Raw genomic sequence first — 24188 nt, 5'->3', positions numbered from 1 at the left:
TATAAGGTGGTAAACTCTAAAAATGGTTAATATTACTGATACAAAAGAAATCAAAAACCACTAAGCATGAAATGATAAACATGACTGACACAGTCCAGTTTCACAGATGCAGATGAGGGCGGTGTAGCTATGAAATAAAATCCCCTGTGAGAAGCCGAAGAATGTTACATAAAATTTGGTGCTACAGGGAGTGATGCTAATGCAAGTGAAGATTTTAAGAAGTTGGGAGCGCTCCCCAGACTAAGACATTTTCCAACCCAGATGAGGTCACAAACAAGCAGGCACAGGACAAGAATATAAATCCAGAGAAAACTGTAATCCTAGGAGTGAGTGAGTGAGTTAGACAGAGAGAGAGATAGATGGATGTGAAAGGCACTATATGATAGAAAGATAGAGATAGATAGATGGATGGATGGATGTGAAAGGCACTATATGATAGAAAGATAGAGATAGATAGATGGATGGATGTGAAAGGCACTATATGATAGAAAGATAGAGATAGATAGATGGATGGATGTGAAAGGCACTATATGATAGAAAGATAGAGATAGATGGATGGATGGATGGATGTGAAAGGCACTATATGATAGAAAGATAGAGATAGATAGATGGATGGATGTGAAAGGCACTATATGATAGAAAGATAGAGATAGATAGATGGATGGATGTGAAAGGCACTATATGATAGAAAGATAGAGATAGATGGATGTGAAAGGCACTATATTATGATAGAGAGATGGATGTGAAAGGCACTATATTATGATAGAGAGATGGATGTGAAAGGCACTATATTATGATAGAGAGATGGATGTGAAAGGCACTATATTATGATAGAGAGATGGATGTGAAAGGCACTATATGATAGATAGAGATAGATAGAAAGATAGAGAGATAGATGGATGGATGTGAAAGGCACTATATGATAGAAAGATAGAGATAGATAGATGGATGGATGTGAAAGGCACTATATGATATAAAGATAGAGATAGATAGATGGATGGATGGATGTGAAAGGCACTATATGATAGAAAGATAGAGATAGATGGATGTGAAAGGCACTATATGATAGAAAGATAGAGATAGATGGATGTGAAAGGCACTATATTATGATAGAGAGATGGATGTGAAAGGCACTATATTATGATAGAGAGATGGATGTGAAAGGCACTATATTATGATAGAGAGATGGATGTGAAAGGCACTATATGATAGATAGAAAGATAGAGATAGATAGATGGATGTGAAAGGCACTATATGATAGATAGATAGAGATAGATAGAAAGATAGAGAGATAGATGGATGGATGTGAAAGGCACTATATTATGATAGATGGATGTGAAAGGCACTATATTATGATAGATGGATGGATGTGAAAGGCACTATATTATGATAGATGGATGGATGTGAAAGGCACTATATGATAGATAGAGATAGATAGAAAGATAGATAGATGGATGGATGTGAAAGGCACTATATGATAGATAGAGATAGAAAGATAGAGAGATAGATGGATGGATGTGAAAGGCGCTATATTATGATAGATGGATGTGAAAGGCACTATATGATAGATAGATAGATACTTTATTAATCCCAAGGGGAGTAATCTTGATTGTGCAGTGAAGTGTTGAAACAAAGTCACGATGATCTTATGAGCTCCATTTCGTTTGCTGGGAGATGTAGTCCATTTAAGTATTGCTGTGACATCATCCTCTGCAAATAGGTCACAAAACCTGCAAAATAATTTCTATTTAATTACTGACGAGAAACTCGCAAACAGGCGGATCCGCAAATCGTAAACCAGTGTATTGCAAGGGCCGACCCATATTATAAAATGGCACTGACAAGTTTGTATCGGCCTGGGGAGGACTTCATCACAGAGTCGGCAGCAGCAGGACCCGGCATTCAGTTATTCAAATGAGCCTATAAAAGGGTCAAGTTAGTCACAGTCACATGGTGCACATCTAGAGTGGCTAAGCAAGCCATCTTAAGGACGGCAAGCTACCAAAAAGAAAGATGTAATGAGTCCAAATACATTGGGTCGGTGCAGACAAACACCATGTAGCACTACAATATCCGAGACAGAAGTACTGAGGTCAGGTAGTTCTACTCACTGGTAATGGTGTCTAAGATTGGGGAAGTGCTGCAGGTTGATTACCACGTACATGAGAGTTTCACTGAACTTCGTAGATATGACAATAAGCATTTAATAAGGTGCCACATTAAGTGAGAGTTCAGGGTGATGTTTTTAGATGGGTGCAGAATTGGCTCAGACATAGGAAGCAGAGGGTGATGGTGTGAGGAACCTCACCAGAACTGACCGATGTTAAGAGAGGTGACCAACAGGGGTAGTGCTGGGGGCCGCTGCTATTTTTAATAAATATAAATGATTTATATAGGACTATAAATAACAACGCTGGTTAAGTTTGCAGATGATACCAAGATAGGCGGACTGGCAAATAATTTGGAATCCATTATATCATTCCAGAAGGACTTGGATAGCAGACAGGCTTGGGCAGATTTGTGGACGATGAAATGTAATGTCAGTAAATGTAAAGAATTACACATAGGAAGTAAAAATGTGAGGTGTGAATACATAATGGACGGTCGGAAAATCAAAAGTCTACCTTATGAGAAGGATTTAGGAGTCGTAGTGGACTCTTAGCTATCGACTTCTCGACGGTGTTCAGAAGCCATTAAGAAGGCTAATAGAATGTCAGGTTATATAGCGCCTTGACGTGTGGAGTACAAGTCCCAGGAGGGTCTGCTCACTGTGTGCAGTTTTGATCTCCAGGTTTAAGTTTGAATACAAAATGGGAGATCTAAAAATCGAAAGTCCATCTTATGAAAAGGATTTTGGAGTCACAGAGGTCTAGGCTCTATCAACTGCCAGGCAGTGTTCAGAAGCCATTAAGAAGGCTAATAGAATGTCAGGTTATATAGCGCCTTGATGTGTGGAGTACAAGTCACAGGAGGGTCTGCTCAAGCTTTACAACACACTCATCTGGAGTCCTGTGGTCAGTTTATGACTCCATAAAGACACAGCAGCACTGGAGAAAGTCCAGAGAAGAGCGACGAGGCTGATTGAGGGCTACAGGGGGTGAGTTATGAAGATTAAAAGAGCTGAGCCTTTACAGAGATGAAGAGGAGACCTGAGTGAAGTGTTCAAAATGATGAAGGGAATTAGTGCAGTGGATCAGACGGTGACTTTAAACGGAGTTCATCAAGAACACGGGGGCACAGCTGGAAACTAGTGAAGGGGAAATTTCACACAAACATTTGGAAGTTTTTCTTTACACAAAGAACAATAGACACTTGGAATAAGTGACCAAGTAGTGTGGTGGACAGTAAGACTTTAGGGACTTCCAAAACTCGACTTGATGTTTTTTGGAAGAAATAAGTGGACAGGACTGGCGAGCGTTTTTGGGCTGATGTTGTCCAGATTTTTCTAATGATCCAATAACCCTAACCCTAATTGGAAGATGACATGTTACACGAGTGTTAATACTGATGACTGCACCTTAAGGGTAGGGGACGGTCATTTAGCTCGTTTTAGAATATTGCCGCCACACAAGAACATGGTACACACAGTTAAAGTATACCTGTGTGCGCCCACAACATGATGTGTGTGCAAAACACATGTTTGGGTTCTCTCAGAACAAGCCTGTATGCAAGTGTTTCTACACTTTTCCCCCAACAACATATTTCACAAACTTCTCAAAGAGCAATACATAAGACTATAAAACGGGCTTAAAGACAACAATGTATAAATATGCTAACCTTCACCTTCAAATCCTTGTCTCTTGGACAAAATAAAGGGGAGCTGGGTAAAGAGAAGAGTCACATCCCAACCCTAAGTCCAAGTGCCCTTAAAAGCTACCAAAGCCAGACGGCAGTAACACGTCATTTACATCCACATCATCTCAGCAATCATTTTCCGTAAACAGCATTCATATCAAAAACACTTCACTGGCCTACATTACAACCACCGAACTGTAAAATTAAATTTGAAAACTAGTAGAAACAAGAACCGAGTATCAAGAGTTGCAAACAATTCACTGTAGAAATGAAGCATGTTGAGAGCACAATGAATCACAAAGCACTTGTTTAGATATCAAAGTCAACATGAGGAGCAAATGACAGGATTAAAGCTGGCAAGTACTAAGGTTCAACATTATTCTTGACATCTGTTGACATTACTCTGTGAAGTTTTCAAGCTTTTTCTCAATAACTAGGTGGAATGTTTGAATTAGAACTTCAGTTTTACTGTACCCCCCCCCTTACTTTTTCTCTATGACCCTTATACAAAATTATAATGGGGATGAGAATCAAGAAGCATCTCCTATGCCAGCGTTTCTCAACCTTTAAGTATTTGCGACCCGAGTTTTCGTAACAGTTTTAATTGCGCCCCCCCCCTAACGTTTTTTTGAAACCCTAATAAAATTTTATTCCTATATTTTTTGCTGCCGATACATGTTTAAAATTTTCCTACGAATAGTGAAATTACGCCACATATAGCAACATTCGCGCCCCCCCAGTTTGAGAACCGCTGTCCTATGCATTCCTCTGGTGATCAGGTACAGAAAATGAATGGCACAATCATAGGCTTTCCAATCTACGGCTAAATGTGCAACGCTACAACTAATTCTACAGTGCATCCGGAAAGTATTCCCAGCACATCACTTTTTCCACATTTTGTTATGTCACAGCCTTATTCCAAAATGGATTAAATTCATTTTTTTCCTCAGAATTCTACACACAACACCCCATAATGACAACATAAAAAAAGTTTACTTGAGGTTTTTGCAAATTTATTAAAAATAAAAAAACTGAGAAAGCATATGTCCATAAGTATTCACAGCCTTTGCCATGAAGCTCGAAATTGAACTCAGGTGCCTCCTGTTTCCCCTGATCATCCTTGAGATGTTTCTGCAGCTTCATTGGAGTCCACCTGTGGTAAATTCAGTTGACTGGACCTGATTTGGAAAGGCACACACCTGTCTATAGAAGGTCCCACAGTTGACAGTTCATGTCAGAGCAAAAACCAAGCATGAAGTTAAAGGAATTGTCTGTAGACCTCTGACACAGGATTGTCTCGAGGCACAAATCTGGGGAAGGTCACAGAAAAATGTCTGCTGCTTTGAAGGTCCCAATGAGCACAGTGGCCTCCATCATCCGTAAGTGGAAGAAGTTTGAAACCACCAGGACTCTTCTTAGAGCAGGCCGGCCATCTAAACTGAGCGGTCGGGGGAGAAGGGCCTTAGTCAGGGAGGTGACCAAGAACCCGATGGTCACTCTGTCAGAGCTCCAGAGGTCCTCTGTGGAGAGAGGAGAACCTTCCAGAAGGACAACCATCTCTGCAGCAATCCACCAATCAGGCCTGTATGGTAGAATGGCCAGACGGAAGCCACTCTTTAGTAAAAGGCACATGGCAGCCCGCCTGGAGTTTGCCACAAGGCACCTGAAGGACTCTCATAACATGAGAAAGTAAATTCTCTGGTCTGATGAGACAAAGATTGAACTCTTTGGTGTGAATGCCAGGTGTCACGTTTGGAGGAAACCAGGCACTGCTCATCACCAGGCCAATACCATCCCTACAGTGAAGCATGGTGGTGGCAGCATCATGCTGTGGGACTGGGAGACTAGTCAGGATAAAGGGAAAGATGACTGCAGCAATGTACAGAGACATCCTGGATGAAAACCTGCTCCAGAGCGCTCTTGACCTCAGACTGGGGTGACGGTTCATCTTTCAGCAGGACAACAACCCTAAGCACACAGCCAAGATATCAAAGGAGTGGCATCAGGACAACTCTGTGAATGTCCTTGAGTGGCCCAGCCAGAGCCCAGACTTGAATCCAATTGAACATCTCTGGAGAGATCTTAAAATGGCTGTGCACCGACGCTTCCCATCCAACCTGATGGAGCTTGAGAGGTGCTGCAAAGAGGAATGGGCGAAACTGGCCAAGGATAGGTGTGCCAAGCTTGTGGCATCATATTCAACAAGACTTGAGGCTGGAATTGCTGCCAAAGGTGCATCGACAAAGTATTGAGCAAAGGCTGTGAATACTTATGGACATGGGATTTCTCAGTTTTTTTATTTTTATTAAATTTGTAAAAACATCAAGTAAACTTTTTTCACGTTGTCATTATGGGGTGTTGTGTGTAGAATTCTGAGGAAAAAAATGAATTTAATCCATTTTGGAATAAGGCTGTGACATAACAAAATGTGGAAAAAGTGATGCGCTGTGAATACTTTCCGGATGCACTGTATATTCTCTACCCAGTACTGAAGTTTAAGGATCTTGGGTAACAAAAAAAGTGGCACAGTGGTTAGCGGTGTTGGGTACTGGACTAGGCCTACCAATTGTGGAGCTCACACTTGGCTGCCATTTGTGTGGAGATTGCACATACTCCCCATGATTGTGTGTGTGGGGGTCTTCCACTGAATGATCCCCTTTTTTCCTCCCATTTTGTTATGTGGTAATCTTACATTAGCATTGTGGGAGTATGAATGTGAGTGTATAGCAAAGTGTGGCAACCCATCCAATCGCCCACAACCACAAGCTGTATTCGGTGCCATGGTGAATGGTAGGTTATGCAGTTCCTAACAAGACACCAAAAACAAGGTCTGCCAAAGTGGATGAGAATGAAGAAAAAAAAAAAAAAAAAAAAGTGTCCAATCCAATAGGTTTAGATACAAATAGACTGTGGACAAACTTATTAAAATTCACTGCTGAGGACTCGCTCCACCTGTCCACGGTGCAAATCCCGCCCTTATTGCGAACTGTCTCAAGATTTGCAGTGCGGTGAACTGCTGGTGGTTGGCAGCAAACTTGGCTCAGAAGTGGTCTCCTTACAACGTGAGCCAATAGGAGAATTTCACTTCGCTCACGCTGCAAGGAGATGCGAGTACACAGCACAAACCTTCAAAACGAGATGCTTCACGGTGCGAATCCAAAGCAACTTAACAGCCAAGCACTTTGGATGTGCAGCTACCTTCACAACCTGCAACTCAAACTGAATTTTATTCAGTTACACTATACAGAACACCTTTTCTTGGTGGATGCTGTACCAAACTGTCAGTTCTCTTCTGGTGTCCACATCTGCCTTCTAAGCAAGATGAGCTCAAAAACAAAAATGTACCCAAAGTTAGCAGGGTAGGTGACAAAGACTGTCATGCTGACAATTTACTTCCTGAAACAAAATTCTGTGGCAACTTAAATGTTTAGGAAACAATCAAGACTATAAAGATTTTTTTTTTCTATCTGCTCCGTCTCACCTGGTTGGCCAATCCATGCAGTGGCCCAGCCAGCCCGTTCATAGCAGCACTGAAGGACAGATAAGGATCAGAAAGGGCACTGCCCACTAGGTGACTGGTGTGTGCGCTGACATTTCCTCCCTCATGATCACTGTAAATGAAGCACAAAGTTAGCATGTTAGCCCCTGTAGCTCTTACACCAGACTATGTCTGCAGACAGTGGCTCCAGTAGGTCAGTACAATCAAACCCAAAAGAGGGCGATTCCCACAAACCTGTGAATAGTAAGGTACATCCTCATCAGCTCTGTGAACTGAGGCTCAGTGTAGCCCAGCATATTGGTGAAGTTGTATGACCAGTCTAAGTTGGAGTCAATGGCCCCTATGCTGCTACCCTCACGGTACAGATTGCGGTAGATCTTGGCAGCCACACAGGGCAGCTTGGCGATCAAATCCATTGAGTCCTCATAAATGAACTGCAGAGAAAGAAAAGTAGAAAAAAAAAAAAGAAGTGAGGGTTAGTTAAAGCAAGAACACAACCAATAAATAAATAAATATCTGATGTTTTATTATGTTATGCTCAAAAAAAAAATAAAAATAAATAAAAAAGCAAGACTGTGCTGCCCTCTAGTGGGTAGTCATGGACTGCAAAGCACAATGTTAAAGAATCACATGCCAGGGGCCCATCTAGAACTATAAAAAGAGCCCAGGATGGTGCTACAGGTTGCTTATCTGTGCTCATTCTTCCACACCAAATGCTTTTACCTGCAAGGTTTCGCTTAAAAGATTTGATTTAACTCAACAGGTTTTCACTAAAGCCTTTAATTTGAGAATTTTCATAAGAAAAACTAAACAGCAGTTCTGCACAATATTGACTTCAATGTTTCACATTAATAATAATAATAATTCATTACATTTATATAGCGCTTTTCTCAGTGCTCAAAGCGCTATCCACACAGGGTGGAACCGGGAAGCGAACCCACAATCTTCCACAGTCTCCTTACTGCAAAGCAGCAGCACTACCACTGCGCCACCTGTGAGGATTAGTCTTACTGCAGGCACATGTTCAGCTCACAATGGATGGCTGGCCGTTCTGAGCCAGAATTTAATTTTAGAAACAAGGCTAACATAAAATGGTAGCATGCCACGCAGGTCCCAATGCAGGAGACCTTCTTTGAACATTGAAGCCCACAGATCTTTAAACAACATCATCATTATTATTATTAATTATTATTCACTTCTATCCCTTCACTCCACATTAGTATAAATTGCTATCCTTGACTTGTACATTTATACAAATACACACTGAACACACATACCTGAAGTGCACAGTCAGGTTTAAGAATTTGCTATTAGATATTTGCCAGCTTGGATGTGGTGAGTAAGCAAATACACAGTATTTGTGGTTTAAAGACCAACGCCTTTGCTTTGGGTCACCATACCATTCTTTGTAAATGTGTGTGAACGGTATTTTTGGGTGAAACTAATCACCTCTGGCAGAACTGGGCTTTGTAATCTTTAGTGCCAAACCTCACCAAACCCTATGGGATGGTAGGAAATAAATGGGGACCTACAAAATATGTTCAGAAATGCTCATACAGAAAATCTTTAATGACTCTCCTGTGGTGGTCTTCACAAACTCACCCTAAGGAACTATCCTCTTTATTAAAATCCCTGTGTGCATTCACCAGAAGACACACAAACACGGACACCTGAAGTACGCATGCGCGGGACATGGTGCGATGCGCGATATTACTGTCGGAGAAAACTACAGGTGTTTTACGGAAATACAAACCAGTATTACTGCGAGAGGAAATTAAAGGTACACAATACAGGGATGCATATTACAGCCACATACAAGCCACTATTACCGCCAGAGAAAATTAAAGGTATATTACGGACGTACACGCCAGCGGACGTACAAGACAGTATTACTGTCACAGAAAATTAAAGACACACAATACACGGCGGCAGCCCACGAAGAACGGTCAGCTCAGCAAGTAAACATCAAGAAAAGAAAGGCTGAAAGAAAGAAAAATAAGACCAACAAAAAAAATGAGGTCAAGGTCCCTTGCCATTTAATACAGACTGTTCCTACTAATGTTTATGCACTACTGTTCTAGCGCCCGTTATTGTAACAGGCTTAATGACCAGTTCTTAAAGACTGGAAAAGAGCTCAGCAACATCCTGAATCAACTATAGAACCAATTTTTGAAGTCTTTTGTTAGAAGTGGCATGAACGAATACACCAAGTGGAGTGGCGTGAACTTTAAAGTACATTCAGCATTTTCCAAACTGGGCCCTGAATCACTACCTCGGCTGGGGGTTCTGCTCTTCTCCCACAACACAGCGTAATTCAACTTTCAGGTCAGGTCAGGTTGAGGAGCCAGCACTGGTACAGTGCGCTGCAGCACCCACCACACGACTAAAAACCCTGAGGATCCTGGTTGGCAACCCCACAGGCAGACATGTGGTGCAGTCCCACCATCCAGATGACCCTCTATCTGCCACAGCCAGGTGCTACGTGGGCTTCCCCCTTGGCCTGGTCCAGCCACTCGGGTCTTCAACAATGAGGGTCCTGTGAGCTGGATCACCCTCGGGTAATCGCGCCACATGAACGTTGTGCCATAACGGACGATCCCTCACAATGCAGGTCATGTGCCTCATTCAGGACTCCATGAGCCGCACAAAGTCAAACTAGCGGTACCCAAGGATTCTCCATAAGAGACAGTACTGAAGGAGTCCAGTCTTCACCTCGGGTCACTGGATAGCATCTATGTCTCGCAACCATATAACATTTGATTGTGAATTCAACTTTGCAAGACAATTTAGCAAAAGTGAAATCATGGCACTGCTTCTATATGTCAAGAACTCAATGTATATGTGTTAGTCAATCAAAAATAAGACTTGTGACAGCTGTTAAAGAGTAATGTGTTTTAAAGGAGATTTGTTAATTCACAGCCAAACACATTTATGTGCTCATCATCAAAAGTTTAGCCAATGTGAACGCAGTTAAATGGTAAGGTTAGGAAAAGGGATCAGAGTTTTTATTTAACAAAATACAAAAAGCAAATATGCACAACACACACAGAGTTGCTATTAGGGATGTTACAAGAACTGATATTCTGGTACTAAATCGATTCCCAACTTCTGAAGGCATAACAGTACCACTGTTTTTACAGTATCTATTACCAAGAAAGTCAGAACTGCTTTCATGAATGACTGCAAGTAGACAAATTAAACAAACAATAAGACATGAGTAAAAAATATATAAAAATGGCTCAAAAAAAAAAAAAAAAAAAAAATCAGCAGAAACAAAATTCAGCTAGCAACTGGACTGTACTTGTTATGTAAAATTAAATAAATACAAAAAATAAAGCAACACACACAGGATCAAGTTTTTGCCCTTTTCATCCCATTATGAATTTTAGAAACATTTGTGCGTTTTGAGAGTAAAAATATTGCTGATCAAATAAGATGCAATTGTTTAACTTGTACTGTCAAGCATTTTTAAGAGGAGATGAAAGGATAACCAGATTAATCATTTTTAAATTGTGTCCTACACAAAGCAGACTGTAATGAGCATTTCTACAGATGTCTATCAGTCCACACCTCAGTCCATTTCCTAACTCGTGTATACAGTTCAGGGTCGCGACTTACACACATTCATAAATTGTTGCTTCTAGTAAAAAACGTGCCACTGACACAAGAAGAAAGATGTTTAGTCCTGTCTGGAAGTATTTACAAGCGTTAATTTGGTCATTTAGGATTGAAATAAAGATCTTGAGGGGTTTTGAGGAATAGTCACAAGATTCAATTCCGGTCACATTTAGACTTTTTTTTTTTTTTTTTTATTTATTAATTTTATTGTAATCATTCCATACAAATAGATCAATTTATAACAAAAAAAAAAATTGAAGACAAATCAAACCCCACCCCTGAGAAGGAGAGCTTAGCCAAAGGAGAACTGCTTAGGGCTTTTTAATAAGGCAACAATAAACAAAAGAAAGGAAGAAATATAAATAGGTAAATAAAAAATGGAGAAGGGAAATGTGGTAATAGTTATTTCTCTTATTCTAAAATAATATTCTGACAGGTTTTGATAAAAATTTTGTACAGATCCTCTGAGAATTTGAGTTTTTCCAATTTCAAATAATATAAAACATCGGTTTCCCACTGACTTATCAGAGGAGAGTTAGGGTTCTTCCAATTTAACAGAATAAGTCTGCGTGCCAAAAGTGTAGTGAATGTAATCACCGTTGGCTTGTCCTTCTCCAATTCAAGTCCGTCTGGAAGAACACCAAACACAGCTGTTAATGGGTTAGGAGGGATTGTGACCCCCAAGGCTGTCTGAAAGGCACTTAAAAATTTTGGTCCAAAATGATGTTAGTTTGGTGCAGGCCCAAAACATGTGGCCCAGTAACATTTAGACATTTTGTTGAATTGGCAATTACAACTTTAAAGATGCACTGAAGATGCGCTGTTTCAGCCGTGGAATGGCCAAATGGAGGAGGCAGCTTGATGGCTGAGGTCTCCAGGACTCTAAACATATCCAAATCTTATTATGTGGTGTCATCTACTGTTAAATTCTGCTCCGTACTTCTAAAATTTTTTATTTTTATACTGTATTGAGGATTTGTTCTGTTCTGTGTTATTGTATTGACCCCCCTTCTCGCCCAATCTACCTGGAAAGGGGTCTCTCTTTGAACTGCCCTTTCCTGAGGTTTCTTCCATTTTTCCCTACTAGGTTTTTTTGGGAGTTTTTCCTTGTCTTCTTAGAGAGTCAAGGCTGGGGGGCTGTCAAGAGGCAGGGACTGTTAAAGCCCATTGCGGCACTTCTTGTGTGATTTTGGGCTGTACGAAAATAAATTGTATTGTATTGTATTGTATTGTAAGACAGAAAAGTATCTTGTAGCTCCACGGGTGTTTAGGCATACTCACATGGAAAATATGCAGCATATCACATTTAAAAAAATAAAGACAACTCTGCACCTGCCTGTTTCGCTCATCATTGCAAGTTAAGTACTTAAAAGTTACAACAAAAATAAATTTTAGAAACCTTTTTAAGTGTGAAAGACCAAAGACAGAATAAGGGGAAAAAGGAAAAAAAGTCTAATGAAACAATTCACGGACACGTTAGGACAAAATGCTGAAATGCGACATGGAATCCCCCAGAACCAAGTTTGAGAACCACTGGTATAGGCAACTCATACGGAACAACTTCTAGATTAGGGCTGCACGATAATAGAAAAAATGATTATCACGATTATTTTGCTCAAAATTTTTATCACGATTAATAATGACGATTATTCCTTTGGTAAATGAAGTCTGTGACCAAAGCAGTGTAGCCTCGGCCAGTTATTCACAGATGCTGCGTTGTCCGTTGTGATGCACACAAGTCTTTCTTCCACCAAGCCCCAAGCGGACATCGCTTCTTTGAGGCCCACTGCAATAAACTCCGCTGTATGGTCTTGTGGGAAAAACGAAGTTTGCAAAAGCTTGCTTTTCATCTCAAACTCGCTGTCAATAAAATGAACTGTCAAGCTCAAATACGGTTCCGCAGTTCTGCTTGACCATAAGTCGGTCGTGGCAGCAAAATATTCAAGGCTGAGCCTGAGAATTTCTCTTTCTATTTCTTTTCGGCATTTCGCATACAGCGAGGGCAGCGCAACATTGGAAAAATGGTTGCGTGAGGGAATGCTATATCTTTTATCAAGTGTTGCGATCATTTTTTTAAACCCCTCACTGCTCACGGTGGTTATTGGACACATATCCTTGGCTATATGGTACGTGATCGCCTCTGTTATTTCCCGGTGTCTTTGCGAGCTAGGCAGATATGGTATTGCGTTGAACAATGGCCCTGATATTGTTGTCTGTGTTGTGGATGGCTGGTAATTTTTTGTTGTTGCTGTTTGTGCCTTCAGTCGTTGAAATTCTTGATAGTATACTTTGTGGTGGCTTTTAAGGTGGTTGATGAGGTTTGTTGTGTTACCTTGGGACGTTTGGACAGAACAGGACCAAAGTTTGCACAAGACTCGTACCTGATCAACATCACATTCCTCGAAATCGAAATAGTTCCAGACAACTGAGTATGACCCCTTTTTAGGAACTAACGATCGCACTTCTGCACCTTCCTCACGTTGCTCCGCCATCATATGTTTATTCTGACTGACTGTTATTGCTGCTATTGACTTCTACTGCTTCAGAAAGCGCTTGCAATCTAGACACAGTAACGTCATAGTGACGCAGTCCAATCCGTAAACTCAGCCCATAAAAAACAGTTTGGTCTTTATACTGTAAAATCGTGACGATATTTATTAACTGATCGTGGGTCATAAATATCGTTATCATGAGAAAAAAAAGATTAATCGTGCAGCCCTATTCTAGATTCAAGTTTCTTTAAGCTTTGGGTACACCAGAGATGCTGGCAGGAGTAACTCCGAAACAGCAGCCAGATTTAGGTCTTTGTACTCAATAGGGTACAAGGCGACCATCCAAAAAATACAGTGCAGCTCAACAGTCAAGCACAATACTGTTCTAAATACAACTAAGTTGCACTCCTTTCATCAAAAATAAACAGGAACTTGTGATTTCTGTTGGACAAGGAACACCAGACAATGGAAAGTTAAGATCTTCCTAATTTACGACAGCAGAAAAACAAAGGACTCGATACGTGGATTGATACTGCTTGGCGTGAACATAGCAGGCTTGTTGTTGTAAAGTATGCGCTGTTTCAAAGTCATTTGTACAAAAATAAAATGAAGTTACTGAATCTTCTATTCCCTTTTTCACCATCCCATGTAGCACTTGGTGCCACCGCTCTGATCGTCTGCCCATGGAAGAGACACCTGACATAATGGGAGCCTCGGAAACAACGGATGGAAAGTTTCTATCATAATATTAGACGTCCCAGCACATACTCTACGGCAGGGTGCCCAGTAGGGGCTGGTAGCCAGTTGGTCTGCAAGACTCTGGGTCCGATTTGGTCTTTGACTTTCTCTGATCCTCAAGAGGTTTATTTTCTCTCTAGGGATAGTGCTGACTGGAATTCTGATTATCCTCGCCTCCACTATTAACTGACAACATTTAACTAATGGACAGGCAGAGCTGGGCTCTATTTATGTCACTTTCAAAATACTTTACCTGCCTGTTTAAACAAATATGTGCCTTTAAGTATATTCATTATGTAATGAAAAATTTGCAAAGTTTGCATTTTACCCGAGAACTTGTTACTACGCTTTGCACCTGCACACAGAGTGGATGCTATAAAAAAATAAACTCAGCTGGATTGTTAGTTGGACCAACCCAGCAGAGTGGTCACCGATTGTATATTAAATAGTTTCTTTCATCATTTTACGGACCACACAGTTCTTCATAAGGTGCTACTTTTCTTTCAAGAGTTTTATTTTGCTAGAAGTTTCAACAATGAGACTGTTCAGTTATATTAATGGTTCAAATTTTGAGCACACAGTTAAATTGAAAGCCACAGCACCTGAAACGCTCCTCCATCAAAGTTTTCTACAACTGAACGCTTTCTAAATACAGTTATGTACAGATCATTGAGGCTCGGTGGGTCTGGTGTTGGTCACCAGTATACGTATTTTAACTACCAGTACGGAGTAGGGCAACCCGTATCTTCAAGTTTCAGTGTCTACACGCTGGGGTCGATTCAAGGCAGTGTTTTTCAACCATTAGTTCACAGTCACGGGTTGCCAATCATTAATGTGCGAGTTCATTACCTAAGCCAGTGTTTCTCAACCACCCAGGTTGCCATGTTGGTTTAGAAGTAAGTCATCTGAGCAATCGACAGCTTCATGCGTGGCGTTTCCCTGTAAGCTTGTTTCACCAAGGAGGAGGTTAGAAGTTTCTGCTGGTGGTCTGTCAGTGAATTTAAAAATTAAGGCAAAACTCGGCCATGGAACGATAAAAGTTGGGAAACAATGGTGTAAGAAATTAGGTGCAAGCCAGATTCATAAGAATCATCTATGTGGAGCTGTACCAATCAAAACAAACGTGAAAGAGTCCTCCAAGGGTCAGAAAACATGACACCCTGTGATATATTAACAAAAATGATAAAAGAATCATTGCTGCGTTTGGATTTGTTCTCCTGTGGTGCTCGGTCAAAAGTACGAATGGCCTCAACTTGATCCGGCCATAAATTGTGACATGACTGTACTCCCTTATATATATCTAATATATATACAGTTAGGTCCATAAATATTTGGACAGACAACTTTTTTCTCATTTTGGTTCTGTAGATCACCACAATGAATTTTAAATGAAACAACTCCGATGCAGTTGAAGTGCAGACTTTCAGCTTTAATTCAGTGGGGTGAACAAAACGATTGTATAAAAATGTGAGGCAACTAAAGCATTTTATGAACACAATCCCTTCATTTCAGGGGCTCAAAAGTAATTGGACAAATGAAATAACTGGAAATCAAATGTTCATTTCTAATACTTGGTTGAAAACAATGACAGCCTGAAGTCTTGAACTCCTGGACATCACCAGATGTTGGGTTTCCTCCTTTTTAATGCTCTGCCAGGCCTTTACTGCAGCGGCTTTCTTTCAGTTGCTGTTTGTTTGTGGGCCTTTCTGTCTGAAGTTTAGTCTTCAACAAGTGAAATGTCTGCTCAGTTGGGTTAAGATCAGGTGACTGACTTGGCCATTCCAGAATTTTCCACTCCTTTGCTTTAATAAACTCCTGGGTTGCTTTGGCTGTATGTTTTGGGTCATTGTCCATCTGTATCATGAATCAATTTGACTGCTGTATTGAGCTGGATTTGAGCAGACAGTATGTCTCTGAACACCTCAGAATTCATTCGGCTGCTTCTGTCCTGTGTCACATCATCAATAAACACGAGTGTCCCAGTGCCACTGGCAGCCATCACACTGCCTCCCTCCACCGTGTTTTACAGATGATGTGCTATGCTTTGGATAATGAACTGTTCCACGCCTTCTCCATACTTTTTTCTTGCCATCATTCTGGTAGAGGTTGATCTTGGTCTCATCTGTCCAAAGAATGTTTTTCCAGAACTGTGCTGGCTATTTTAGATGTTCTTTAGCAAAGTCCAATCTCGCCTTTCTATTCTTGAGGCTTATGAGTGGCTTGCACCTTGCAGTGCACCCTCTGGATTTACTTTCATGCAGTCTTCTCTTTATGGTAGACTTGGATATCGATACGCTGACCCCCTGGAGAGTGTTGTTCACTTGGTTGGCTGTTGTGAAGGGGTTTCCTCTTCACCATGGAAATGATTCTGCGATCATCCACCGCTGTTGTCTTCCGTGGACGTCCAGGTCTTTTTGCATTGCTGAGTTCACCAGTGCTTGCTTTCTTTCTCAGGATGTACCAAACTGTAGATTTTGCCACTCGTAATATTGGAGCAGTTTCTCAGATGGGTTTTTTCTGTTTTCACAGCTTAATGGTGGCTTCTGTCACCTGCATGGAGAGCTCCTTTGACTGGACGTTGTCTGTTCACAGCAAAATCTTCCACATGCAAGCACCACACCTCAAATCAACTCCAGGCCTTTTATCTGCTTAATTGATAATGACATAATGACGGACTTGCACACACCTGCCCATGAAATAGCCAAAGAGTCAATTGTCCAATTACTTTTGAGCCCCTGAAATGAAGGGATTGTGTTCAAAAAAATGCTTTAGTTGCCTCCCATTTTTATGCAATGGTTTTGTTCGCCCCACTGAATTAAAGCTGAAAGTCTGCACTTCAACTGCATCGGAGTTGTTTCATTTAAAATTCATTGTGGTAATGTACAGAAGCAAAATGAGAAAAATGTTGTCTCTCTCCAAATGTTTATGGAGATCTCTCTCTCTCGTGTGTGTGTGTGTGTGTGTAAGTCTGTCTGTCTGTTAGGCCCGGAAAGGGCCTTAGGTCTGTAAGAGCTCCACCTCTGAGGAAACAAAACTCGCTAGTCGCTAATAACACAAGCAAGGATAGCACGTCAGCAAAACGAAACCTCACAAGAAAGGCAAAGTCGCTCAGCTTTTATTTTTCCTCCCACCACTAATGCACAAGTGATGCGCGCACGTCAACAAAATTAATCCTCCTAGGAGAGAGGCGCCCAGGGTAGTTCTTTACAATTACCCAACATCTCTACATTTCAATTTTTTTCTGACGATTTCAATAGTTTCTAGGACCCTGGGCTTTTTACAGCACGGGCTTATACATCCATCCATTTTCCAACCCACTGAATCCGAACACAGGGTCACGGGGGTCTGCTGGAGCCAATCCCAGCCAACACAGGGCACAAGGCAGGAAACAATCCCGGACAGGGTGCCAACCCACCGCAGGACACACACACAAACACACACTTGGGCCAATTTAGAATCGCCAATCCACCTAACCTGCATGTCTTTGGACTGTGGGAGGAAACCGGAGCGCCCGGAGGAAACCCACGCAGACACGGGGAGAACATGCAAACTCCACGCAGGGAGGACCCGGGAAGCGAACCCCTTAACTGCGAGGCAGCAGCGCTACCACTGCGCCACCGTGCCGCCCATCAGGCTCATACAGCTAGTATAAAATATAAAACAATGATATTGCTTAATATTTGTCAATTCTAACAACCAATAAGCTGCACATTTTGTAAGACATTGGAACAGAATTGTAAGTAAGAGACTGCTGTCCTTTGACGTGTAAGTCTATCAAACTTCAGAAATTAATAGCAACACCCAGAGCTTCCTATTCTTATATTCCACTATTCATCAAGTTTACCCAGTTAACGGTAAGATTACTAAAGGCTCCAATCATAAACACTTCCCAGTCCATTTCCTTCCATTTTTATTAACCCATCGATTAAAGAGATTAAATTCGAAAAGGCAAAAATCAGTGGAAATTTGTGATGTAGGAAAATGATATGGAAACAACCGAAAGACCCAAGCTGCTGCTGTCCCCTTGTCTGACCTCCTCTTCTACCTCTAAGGTGAAGAAGTACAGTCAAGAGCAGTGAAGAGACTGGCTCAGGTGTATACCGGACTAGGCCAGACCACACAAGTCAGCAGTCATCTTGTCTGATTAGACAAGTGCATACAATTGACCTTTGCTCTTCTATTTTATCACACTCCTGTTCAGCTTTTTATTTCAAGGTCCTTTAAGTCATAAACCTTTTGCTTGATAAGTTGACCATAATTTCACCACACTTTTGATGACCTACTTTATACTTATCTAAAGTCATTTGTGCAACGTCATTATTTTCATAGTTACAAAATGCGAGTGGTAGGTGAAGCAATCAACTTGCTCTGGGTCAAGAAGTGAATGTTGGGATTTAATTTTAAATCTTGTGCTTTGCAGCCATCACAACTCAAGCACAAGAGTGACTTACACAAACTCTCCTTCGGTCAACTCTTCAAAGACAATAAAGGCATGTATAGGTAGCCATAAACATGGACACTCACCTCCCAGTATTTCGCCTTGTTCACTCCCTCCGCGTAGGCCCGGGCAAAGCTGCTCTCACTATTGAGGGCAGTAATAGCAGCACTGAACTGAGACATGGGGTGTAAGTTGTTGGGGAAGTTATCCAGCATGGTGACGACGTGAGAGGGCAGAGCAGCTCTCTTTGCCCACTCTTTCGACACCCAGCTAACCTACAGAAAGAAAGGAAGGTCATGCGATTCAAGAGGAAACTGAACCGACCACCAAGACACTGAACTACTTTCCCATCCTGCCCTTCTCTGACCTGCTCCTGAGTGGGGATCTGCCCAGTTGCCAATAACCAAAAGAGACCTTCAGGAAGGGGCTCCTCTCCACTTGGGGCCTTGGGAAGCATCTGTTGGCACTCAGGGATGCTGTAGCCACGGAAGCGGATTCCCTGACAAAGGTGAAAAGAACACAATCACAAACACTTGAAGGATCCGGGGAGGAAGAAACTTAAATGGCATGAAACTCTACTTACCTCATCAGGATCAAGGACTGATGTCTCATACACTAGGCCCTTCATGCCCCTCATCCCCCCATAAACCTATCAAGTTAAACATCAACAGTGAGAATCAAAACAATTACAGAGTGACCCCACCCCAACCCAGCCACTTCGCAGTGGATCCCGAGTTCAGCTCACCATATCTATCGTGATCTGCCCAATGGAAGTTTTGCCATACTGTTGCTTGAAGTTCTTGATTCTTGTCTGCTCCTTGGGGATGAGGTCTGCCAAGACATCCTTGAGGTTCTGTAAAGTTAGCAGCAAACCTTAAGTTTTCACCTGTGTTGGCAACCTTTTACACCCTGTGGCCTTTTAGGCCAAGGCCCAATTCTACAGCTTGCTGCAGGGCAAAGCATTCAGCATTGGCAGAAACTACTCACCGTAGAGGAACTTGCATTTCTTGAGGCGATCAATAAACAAGCAGCATTCTAGAGGAGATAAGCAGAAATTATTGAGAGTTTGGATAGCAGTAAGCACAGTCATGATGCTCAATGGATACAGGACATGTGCAACAAACAGTGGTGTGAAAAACTATTTGCCCCCTTCCTGATTTCTTATTCTTTTGCATGTTTGCCACACAAAATGTTTCTGATCATCAAACACATTTAACCATTAGTCAAATATAACACAAGTAAACACAAAATGCAGTTTTTAAATGATGGTGTTTATTATTTAGGGAGAAAAAAAATCCAAACCTACATGGCCCTGTGTGAAAAAGTAATTGCCCCCTTGTTAAAAAATAACCTAACTGTGGTGTATCACACCTGAGTTCAATTTCCGTAGCCACCCCCAGGCCTGATTACTGCCACACCTGTTTCAATCAAGAAATCACTTAAATAGGAGCTGCCTGACACAGAGAAGTAGACCAAAAGCACCTCAAAAGCTAGACATCATGCCAAGATCCAAAGAAATTCAGGAACAAATGAGAACAGAAGTAATTGAGATCTATCAGTCTGGTAAAGGTTATAAAGCCATTTCTAAAGCTTTGGGACTCCAGCGAACCACAGTGAGAGCCATTATCCACAAATGGCAAAAACATGGAACAGTGGTGAACCTTCCCAGGAGTGGCTGGCCGACCAAAATTACCCCAAGAGCGCAGAGACGACTCATCCGAGAGGTCACAAAAGACCCCAGGACAACGTCTAAAGAACTGCAGGCCTCACTTGCCTCAATTAAGGTCAGTGTTCACGACTCCACCATAAGAAAGAGACTGGGCAAAAATGGCCTGCATGGCAGATTTCCAAGACGCAAACCACTGTTAAGCAAAAAGAACATTAGGGCTCGTCTCAATTTTGCTAAGAAACATCTCAATGATTGCCAAGACTTTTGGGAAAATACCTTGTGGACTGATGAGTCAAAAGTTGAACTTTTTGGAAGGCAAATGTCCCGTTACATCTGGCGTAAAAGGAACACAGCATTTCAGAAAAAGAACATCATACCAACAGTAAAATATGGTGGTGGTAGTGTGATGGTCTGGGGTTGTTTTGCTGCTTCAGGACCTGGAAGGCTTGCTGTGATAGATGGAACCATGAATTCTACTGTCTACCAAAAAATCCTGAAGGAGAATGTCCGGCCATCTGTTCGTCAACTCAAGCTGAAGCGATCTTGGGTACTGCAACAGGACAATGACCCAAAACACACCAGCAAATCCACCTCTGAATGGCTGAAGAAAAACAAAATGAAGACTTTGGAGTGGCCTAGTCAAAGTCCTGACCTGAATCCAATTGAGATGCTATGGCATGACCTTAAAAAGGCGGTTCATGCTAGAAAACCCTCAAATAAAGCTGAATTACAACAATTTTGCAAAGATGAGTGGGCCAAAATTCCTCCAGAGCGCTGTAAAAGACTCATTGCAAGTTATCGCAAACGCTTGATTGCAGTTATTGCTGCTAAGGGTGGCCCAACCAGTTATTAGGTTCAGGGGGCAATTACTTTTTCACACAGGGCCATGTAGGTTTGGATTTTTTTTTCTCCCTAAATAATAAAAACCACCATTTACAAACTGCATTTTGTGTTTAATTGTGTTATATTTGACTAATGGTTAAATGTGTTTGATGATCAGAAACATTTTGTGTGACAAACATGCAAAAGAATAAGAAATCAGGAAGGGGGCAAATAGTTTTTCACACCACTATATCTATACACAAATAGGGAAGAAAAATAATTTTGCCGGGGGTCATAAAGTCTCCCTGCTAAGAGATTTACAACACATTTGCTAGCAGAGGTCTAAAAGAGACAAGGGGCAGCTAAATGGTAACATCTTTAACAAAAAACCAACACTAAATGAGACGAAAGGTGAATAAGCATACAGATATGGACTCCGAGTTTTGTCAAGCACACTCATTTGCCTAACAGGGCAGGATTCCACCAGTTTGGGTGTAAGACTCTTCCTGACTGAACAGTTCAATCAGCAAAACTAAACCCTGGCAGGATGCGGGCACAAGAAAACAGTCCTAGTTGCTTGGGTCTCATTTTTTTAAGAAAGGAGAGCAAAGTGGGGTCCCCATTTTTTTCAACAGGGACTGAAAAATAGCGACTCTGTGAAAATCAAAAAGCATTTCCACTTTACATAATATTGGCAATAATATTTAGTTTTACCAAAAATTTAAAAAAATTTAACAAGTGTACAGATTCAGTTCTATTTACAGAATATATTAATTCAATCAAATGGAAAAATTTCATACCAGTGAAATTAGTGGACAACCCACTCATTAACCCGCAGCTCTCCAAACACTTCTGGTAAAGGCACTGCAGCATCCAATTTTGAAGCGAATTTAACTCTTTTTAGGGGTAATTATTTTTTTCCCCTTTTGTCCCAGGGCTGAATATTTTTCCAAAAAACTTAACATAAATCAACATCAAATACTTATTTACGACAAATGTCACTCGGTTTTCTGTTCCAGGAGTCCCTACAGTAGGCATATTCACGTATGTTCTTGTCCCATCGCTCATAAGCTGAAAGGCACTTTCTGGTAAAAGACGGCTTGAAGTAGTCGAGTGGCTGCTGATCTGTAGTGTCCAACGTGTGGTGAAATCCCGTTGCCAGTTTGTCTCTCACAGCCCTTCCAGGGCAAACGTTTTCGTTGGCACGTCAGCTGCACGAGCGTGTCCAGCACTATGATCAGCTGGTGACCGGTCAGCTGATGCAGGCACCCGACTTTCGTTTTCGATCTCCAGATCACTTGTATCAAAATCGGAATTGGGTAAGTCGGAGTCTGATTCAGCAATAATGTGCAAAACATAAATAAAATACACACAGAGTATTCTGCTTTGTGCATTTGCTTTGCTCTCTCGTCCGATGCCATTCTAGACGTTTCTTACTCTACACTACTTACACAGGTTTTCAACGTTAAGTCAACAAGTCTAACAGTCCTCCAAGCAAAGAGGGTCTGCCTATAATGCAACAGTGAGTTTTATCAGCATTTACAGCTTTCTTTCACCCGCAACCCCTTGTGTAAAAACAAATGTTGACATCCGCCCTGAAAGAGTTAATTTATCAAGTCAATGCTCATTTTCTAAGGGGACAGAGTGAGCGAGTTATCCATGGTGTTTGTGTGTGCCTTTACTTTCATATGCCATTCCTACTCCTATTCCAGTGTTCTTTTATGTCAAATAGCCTTACTGCACACAACGGACCTGAAAACATGGAATCAATCATGTAGAGAATCACGCCCTGCGGTTCACCTGCCGGGACAGCTCCAGCCACACAGGAGTGGTGAGATTTTAGCAGCTGCCATCCATAAATGTGACATGACTTACATTGAAAACTCAATGAGCGTTGTTTCAAGATGTAAACACTGATTTGGGGAATCACGCGACTCCCCTGCCTCAAAGGAAATGCACTTCTGCCACCCTCAACCTCCATCAATGATTTAACTATTAATGCAAGCCAGGGTGCTGACCGCCTGCTTATTAACACTCAAACTCGATTCAAATAAAACTTGTGCACGTTTGTAGATTTTCTTTATTGTAATTCAACATAAAGTGTGTATGCGTTCCTTTTTTTAATGTAAAAAGAGTTTCCTTGCACTACTTATTTATTGGCATAACCTCTCTAAAGGCCACATCACATTACACAACCTTTCCAGTGATTTCCAGTCGCAGACTTCATTTACATAATCTTAGTGAGTCGGTGCCAGCTGCAGCAAGCTCCAGTGACCTTGATTTGCCTAGTGCGACATACCCAGCGACTCAGGGGCGGGGCTTTGCGTATGCGAGAGTTGAGAACCAATGAATGCTCAGCCAGAAGCACAATGCACACAAGGCGGCTGCTGCGAGGAAGAAGGAACAGACGAATCAGAAGGGAAGTTTGTTTGGAAACAAGAAAGCGGCAGAAACTGCATCTGAACTTGCCGTACCTGGAAAGCATTCATACAGCACCGGCTCCACCAGGCAGCATGTTATTGGCTGCCAGAACAAGAGGCAAGCTAGCAACAGCTATCTGTGATCTTATTACCAAAAATGTAAAAAGTTGGCAAGGTATCTCTGGCCAAGCGGAAGGTAGGTACACTCTAACGTCAAATGTTGGCACTGTATCTGATCATGTTCAGCATCCCGGCACGGGGAGTACAACACGTGGTCTTGATATCTCTGGCAATGAGCAGCTCCCCTCTAAAACACACGGAGCTCTGATCTCTCACTCAAAAAATGTCAAATGTTACTCCTTAATCTCTAGATGATAATGTCTGCTGAACAAACAGGCATCGCTAGCTAAGTGGAGGCAAGGTACGCTCCAATGGCGAGAGGCAGAGTGAGTCAAATGGAGGCTGGCGAATGAGTGAGGAGGAGGGTTACCCCACCCCCCTTGGCACACAGCCTCTCTCTTGGATTTGCATGAATGAATCGGGGCCGCAAGCGAACCATACATTAAGCAGTTCCCTCGTGAAAAGCGGACAGACATGCAGACGTTGGATTTTACATATCTATCTATCTCTCTCTCTCTATTATATATATATATATATATATATATATATTTATTACACACACACAAGGGGGCTCCAC

At 41.7% G+C, this 24188-nt stretch overlaps 1 protein-coding gene across 1 annotated transcript in view; it reads right to left on the bottom strand.

Annotated features, from left to right (window-relative positions):
- The window catches only part of cs (citrate synthase), a 47854-nt gene that overhangs the window by 14288 nt on the left and 9378 nt on the right, over positions 1 to 24188 (bottom strand). The window contains exons 2-8 of the mRNA XM_028798600.2: positions 19568 to 19615; positions 19326 to 19433; positions 19164 to 19229; positions 18948 to 19079; positions 18667 to 18855; positions 7529 to 7728; positions 7277 to 7406 (exon numbers count right to left, since the gene is read on the bottom strand). Of these exons, the coding sequence (XP_028654433.1) occupies positions 7277 to 7406; positions 7529 to 7728; positions 18667 to 18855; positions 18948 to 19079; positions 19164 to 19229; positions 19326 to 19433; positions 19568 to 19615 (873 nt within the window). The remainder of the gene's footprint in view (positions 1 to 7276; positions 7407 to 7528; positions 7729 to 18666; positions 18856 to 18947; positions 19080 to 19163; positions 19230 to 19325; positions 19434 to 19567; positions 19616 to 24188) is intronic.

The sequence above is a fragment of the Erpetoichthys calabaricus genome, chromosome 3 (genome assembly GCF_900747795.2).
Source record: "Erpetoichthys calabaricus chromosome 3, fErpCal1.3, whole genome shotgun sequence".
NCBI lineage: Eukaryota > Metazoa > Chordata > Cladistia > Polypteriformes > Polypteridae > Erpetoichthys > Erpetoichthys calabaricus.
The sequence above is the reverse complement of the archived record's forward strand: the minus strand, read 5'-3'. Positions and strand labels throughout refer to the sequence as shown.